This window comes from Miscanthus floridulus, chromosome 16, assembly GCF_019320115.1.
Source record: "Miscanthus floridulus cultivar M001 chromosome 16, ASM1932011v1, whole genome shotgun sequence".
NCBI lineage: Eukaryota > Viridiplantae > Streptophyta > Magnoliopsida > Poales > Poaceae > Miscanthus > Miscanthus floridulus.
The window spans coordinates 21,614,230-21,620,405 of NC_089595.1; the positions used below are offsets into that span (position 1 = coordinate 21,614,230).

Here is a 6,176-nt window from a genome sequence, read left to right on the forward strand (position 1 = left end):
TAGGGTATTGGTTGAGCACTTTGGGTTTGCAGCGTGCTCAGCCACGGCCATGGCGGCATAGCGGCGTGGAGTGCGGTGGCGCGGCGGCGGACACGACGCTCCGGTGCGGTAGAGGTTCGACCAAGGGCTCAGAGGGCACGTGGAGCTCACTGCGATTACACAGCGCTGCTTGGTGGTGGCAAAGGTGGAGCGGAGGTGGCTGCCATCGAGGAGAATGACGGCGGAGGTGCGAACACGGCTGCAAGATTGCGTTCTGGTGGATTAAGCGGGTGCCTGAGAAAACCAACAAGTCGGTGAGCATCACCGAGCCGCAAGGAAGCGTAAACAACAAGTTGGAGGGCAGGAGCTGCTCTGGGGTGCTCTGGCCATGGTGAGGTCGCTCGCCGCGGCCATGGCGAGCCGCCACGACAGGGACAGCGCGCACGTGCAACTACGGCTACAAGAGGCGAAGCGAGCGGGCTCAGGCGATGCGCAAGCGTGATGATCAAAGTCTTCCAAATTAAATGCTTTGTCTATGTTTGTTTCCTATTGTGTATCCCGAGAATTAACATGGATACTGAATTGAGACATATAATTAGTAGTAGTAAGATTCTAGTGAAAAAACTTCACCACAAGAGATGTGTAAGAAGAAATCCAAGCGTGTAGGGGCCAGGGGGAGGTAGACCTGACCAAATTGAGCCCAGCCTGGCCCGGCCTGAGCCCATTGGGTTTTGGCTGACCCATGAACCTTTCTGGATAGAGCCTAGGCATAGGTTTTGCTGCCAGAAAAATGTTTCTCAGCCCAAGTCCGGCCCAAAATATTTATTTTAGTTATTTTAACAGCCCGGCCTGAATTCGGCCCTAAGTCGTTCAGTGAGACGGTCATGGGTGAGATTATTTTGGTCCAAAATAACTGAACCTTTTTTGGCCCGACCGACCCGCCACTACCGGAAACCGGCACTTTGCTGAGTGCCGGAGGCTTTGCCGAGTGTATTTTAATCGGGCACTCGGCAAAGACGATCTTTGTCAAGTGCCAAATAAAAAACACTCAGAAAAAAAAACACTCGACAAAATACGTCTTTGCCGAGTGCCTTTTTCTAGCACTCGGCAAAGATGTATTTTGCCGAGTGCTATTTTCGGCACACGGCAAAATGCGTCTTTGCCGAGTGCCTTTTTTCTGGCACTCGGCAAAGATTTATTTTGCCGAGTGCCTTTGTTTTGGCACTCGGCAAAGAGGCATTTTGTCGTGTGCATTTTTTTGTCCCTCGGCAAATCAGTTTTTCAAAGCAATTTTTGAGGCCCTAAATGAATTCAAATGAAAAACTTTTCAACTACAAAGTTGTATAACTTCTCAAGATCTACAAAGTTTATTTTTGTCATTTCTTCATTTGACAAAGCGACAATAATGTTGTTCATAAAATCTACATATCTCATATCTCTCATATTAGTTTCATGAAAGTAGAAGAGAGATATATAAGATTTGTGAACAATGTTACTACCACTATGTCGGATGAACAAATGACCAAAATAAATTTTGTAGATCTTGAGAAGTTATGAAATTTTGTAGTTGGCAACATTTTGATTTGAAATCATCTTGTCTTGCAAAAACGACGTTTGAATTTGAAAATTTTAAAATTTGAATTTTTCAAAAGACCTCGGATGGAAAAACTTCCTAAATGAAAATTGTAGATCTCCAAAAGTTATGAAACTATGTAGTTGACAACTTTTTGATTTGAAATCATCTTATCATGCAAAACTACGTTTGAATCTCTTAAATTTGAAATTCGAATTTTTCAAACGACCTCGGATGGAAAAACTTCCTAAATGAAAATTGTAGATCTCGATAAGTTATGAAACTTTGTAGTTGACCACTTTTTAATTTGAATTCGTTTAGGGCCTCAAACAAGTAATTTACTCTCGGTTTAGTATAATATATGAGGATAGATAACGGAATCTAGACACCAATGACAGTGTAGTGCAGTGGTAGACCAGCAGACATGCGAGGGGGTGAAGACAGGCAGGCGTTGGCTGGTGGCGGCCTCCCCCGAAAAAAATTTTGAAAAATTTTGCTACTATTTTTGGGTTTTTTCGCATTTTCATTTTGCCGAGTGCCCGACAAAAAGCACTCGGCAAATAGTTGTTTGCCGACAAAAAAATACCGTGTGTTGTATGCCGAGTGTTTTTGGGCCATTGCCGAGTGCCCCTAGCACTCGGCGAAATGACTGTATCCCGTAGTGCGCAAAATGCTAGGGACCTTACACAACCACGCAAGGTAAATAAAAGGTCTTTCAGTACTCCTGGCTGCAGATAGGGACAACTATTAAGAACTACTTTCGAATAGGATTTGTACTTATCTGTTGTTTTTTTAATAATTTCTAACCTTTTGACCAGTAGTGACCTGTGTTTGAAAGTTGCATAGATAGACAACATAAGTTTGATCATATTGTACTCATTGTGAAAAATACTGTTATATATATACAGTATAAAATTCCTTTGAATAATTATGTTTTCTAGAAATTAACATTTTGTTGACCACCCTAGTTTTTTTTTTCAGAAACGCAAAAGCACCTTACATTAAATTGCAAGAAAGTAGAGAAACACTAGGGAGTAGGGAGAAGTGCATCACACCACATAAGCCCCAAGTACATACAATGAATTTCTTTACAGTTGAGGAGTTTCTGAAATGGATGCAAAATTTGCAAACTCTATATGGACGCACGCAAAACTGAAGCCGCTGAAGACATACAAAACCTTCTAGAATCTAGACTCCTAGTAAGTGAAAACTAACTAGCGGACATATATATTTATGCACATGTTTCGAGTTGGTCATCATACTAACATAGACCAATCTAGCTAAGTAGCTATGAAGTATATATAGTAGTTTCTTTGCTGCCGTGAGTGTGCTCCTTGTCTTGTATATATGTTTTCTCCGACAATATTCCACATGTGTATATGCTGTGTGCATGTGTCCCTCTCACTCAAATCAGTGACTTCTGACTGCTTGTCGACTACTCCTTGCTGCATCTGCATGCATTATGCATGCATGGTTGGTGATGGTATGCATCAGCGCACAGGTGAGCTCAGCACAGCTGCTGTAAGCAAAGGTCGTCCAGGCTCCAGAGGCTGTCCTCGAGATCCCCGAACCCAAAGTCCGGCAGGTCGATCATGGACATGGAGCTGGAGTCGTTGTCAGGGCCGCCGGTGGCGGTGGCGGTGGCGAGAAGCTCCGACCAGGTTGTCCCGGTGAACACGTTGTCGTCGTCAGTCGTGGTTGGCCTGCAGCTTTGGTCGTTGGTCGGGGTCGCTGCACTGGCCGCCGAGGTGTAAGCTGCAGCAGTGTAATGCGATGCGTCGTCCGCCGTGAGCGACGACGGCCGCAGCATGCTGGAGGCGTCGTCGGGGCTCAGGGCCGTGGCCGTCGCCGCCATCTGGCCTGCTGGCTCGCTGTAGTATTGGTGGTGATGGTGGTCAGCTTCGCTCGCCGCCGCCTCGCCTTGCTGGTGCACAAGGTGTTGGCTTCCGTAGTAGTTATAACACGCAGGTGGCGCGCTGGCCGTGGTGGTCGCCGGCGGAGCCTGTATGCCGCCATATCTGGCGTCGGCCTGGACGCGCTCTCGGAGGCGAGGCATCCAGACGTGGCGCACGACGTGGCGGAAGCTGGCGCTGTTGACGTCGCAGCGGAGGTGCCTGGCGTGCTTCTGCACTCGGGTGCGCCAGTAGTTCTTGATCTCGTTGTCCGTGCGCCCGGGGAGCTGCTGCGCGATCTTGGACCAGCGGTTGCCCCAGCGCGAGTGCAGGTCCAGGATCAGCAGCTGCTCCTTCGCGGTGATGTTGCCCCGCCGCACGTCGGGCCGCAGGTAGTTGAGCCACCGGAGGCGGCAGCTCTTGCCCGTGCGCTTCAGGCCCGCGGAGCGGGCGAGCGAGTTCCAGCGGCCCTCGCCGTGGGCGGCGATGTAGTTCACGAGCAGGATGTCCTCGTCCACCGTCCAGGGGCCCCTCCGGAGGTCGGCGGCGGCCTCGTCGTCTTTGCTACTGCCGCCACCTGGGGCGGCTGGTGCTGCGGCGGCGGCAGGCGCGGAGGACGTCGCCGAGCTGCCGGGGCTCATGGCCAGCATCACCTGGTCCAGGTCCTCCAAGCCCGCCACCAAGGCCATGGCCATGTCCATGTTGCTTGCCAGTGGTGGATCGGATGAGGTGATGAGTTAGCTCGATGAGCTGCGGTGGAGAAGAGCAAGAAAAAAGTGACGATCAGCCGATGATGGAGTGAGAGTTGAGGGGTTGATCGAGGAGGATCGAGACAGACGACGGGGAGACCGGGAGGAGGAGGGGGTTTATATAGCTCGACCTGCCAGCTGACGACGATGTGAGGACGACGGATCGGAGTGCGTGTGCGTGTTCGCGTGTCGCCGTACTAAACAATTCGACCGGAGCAAGGAAATGAAACAGGTTGCGACCTCTGACCGTTGACGACGACGACTCGGCCCCCGTCAGCTGCTGGCTGCTGCCTCGCCGGTCGCCGGTCGCCACTCGCCACCACCACAAGTTTGGTTGCGTTGCGTCTCCTATTCCTGTCGTGTCCTGTCCTCTGCGCCTTTTTCTTTCTTTATTTCTTTTTGTCTCTTCGTCAGGATGCAGCGTCGTCTATTGTATGGATGAATATGTGATATGTCCCATTCAAATCTGGAGACACTCAGGTTAAGTTGAGCATTTAAATTCATGTGAATAATACCACAAAAAAATCAACCAACTGAACTATGATCGGTTTGCTCTGCTGATTTCTTTTATATTAGTATAGTTAGTACTACTTTAAGATGATGTTAGGAATTATTTTGATTCCAATAGTTAGTACTACTACAAGATAGATTTAGGAATTATTAGGATTTTCTAGTAGTGGACCCAAGGTCCGGCGACCCTGGGCGCCCGCCTGGGCTCTGGGCTCTGGTACCGGCGCACACTTAGTCCATCATCGCAACATCCTTAGTTAGAAGCTTCAAATCGATCGGTGTCTTAAGGCTCATATGTATACCTTGTACTACTACAAAAATGATTTTACGGGACACTGCACAAACAATAACTGAGGCGGTCATAAAATCCAACCGCTTCGCAAAATACCCGACGATTAACGGAGGCGGTTGTTTTATTTACGGAAGCACCAAAAAAAGACCGCCTCACAAAATCGATTTATGGATATGGTCGTTTTATTTACGGAGGTGGTCAGGAAATGTCTGCCTCCGAAAATGAATTTACAAGACGACCGTCTTCAGACAACCGCCTCCAACAATAGTCTATTTTCAGAGGCGGTTATCGGCGGTTGTCCTAAGGCACCCGCCTCAGTATAAATACATTTTCCCAGGCGTCCCACTATAAGGCCCGTCTCCAAAAATACTGGCCCAGCTCCAAGCCTAGGCAAAGCCCATATCTATCCTTCTACGGTTCTACCAGGCTCATATATAAGCTGGACTTGGGGTTTCTTTTGAGTTCATTCCTCTCCCCACTCCCCCATAGCCGATGGTGCCCTCTCCCCCCCCCCACTCTCTCTCCCCTTCCCTCCCTCCCTCCACTCCAATGTCGCATGACCGGTGGCCGACGGGGGAGCTCACGCGGTCGCGTTGCGTAGTAGTGTAGGCAGCGGTGGTGGCACCCCTCCACCTGAGCACGGCTACTGCACCACTCCTCCACAAAGAGCACGGCGGTGGCGCCCCTCGCCCACCCTAGCAGGCAGCGGCGGCGGCACCCCTCCGAGCAGCGGCCACGTTCTTCTCCCTCAGATCCGGTGAGCCCGATGTCCATCAGGCGGCGGCGAGCCGAATCCCAGCGAATCCCAGCGGCGTGGGGTGGATCCCAGCGACCCGATAGGAGCAGCACCCTCTCTTCCTCTTCCTCCCTGTGGATCTCAGCGGCGCGTGGCAGATCCCGACGGCGCGGGGCTCCTCCCGGAGGATGCCGGCAGCGTGGTGCTCCTTCCGGCGACCCTGGGCGCCCGCCTGGGCTCTGGGCTCTGGTGCCGGCGCACACTTAGTTCATCATCGCAACATCCTTAGTTAGAAGCTTCAAATCGATCGGTGTCTTAAGGCTCATACGTATACCCTGCACTACTACAAAAATGATTTTACGAGACACTGCGCAAACAATAACTGAGGCGGTCATAAAATCCAAGCGCTTAGCAAAATGCCCGACAATTAACGTAGGCGGTTGTT

General features: G+C 50.4%; 1 protein-coding gene across 1 annotated transcript; it reads right to left on the bottom strand.

Moving 5' to 3' along the window:
- Positions 1–2,703: 2,703 nt before the first annotated feature.
- Positions 2,704–4,215, bottom strand: LOC136514035 (transcription factor MYB2-like). Its single transcript, XM_066508015.1, has one exon. The coding sequence runs from the start codon at positions 4,143–4,145 to the stop codon at positions 3,060–3,062; it is 1,086 nt and encodes a 361-aa protein (XP_066364112.1). The 5' UTR covers positions 4,146–4,215; the 3' UTR covers positions 2,704–3,059.
- Between the last annotated feature and the right edge of the window lie 1,961 nt (positions 4,216–6,176).

Coding starts and splice junctions, on each gene's coding strand:
- LOC136514035 (XM_066508015.1), bottom strand. CDS start 4,145: ATGGACATGGCCATGGCCTTGGTGGCGGGCTTGGAGGACCTGGACCAG.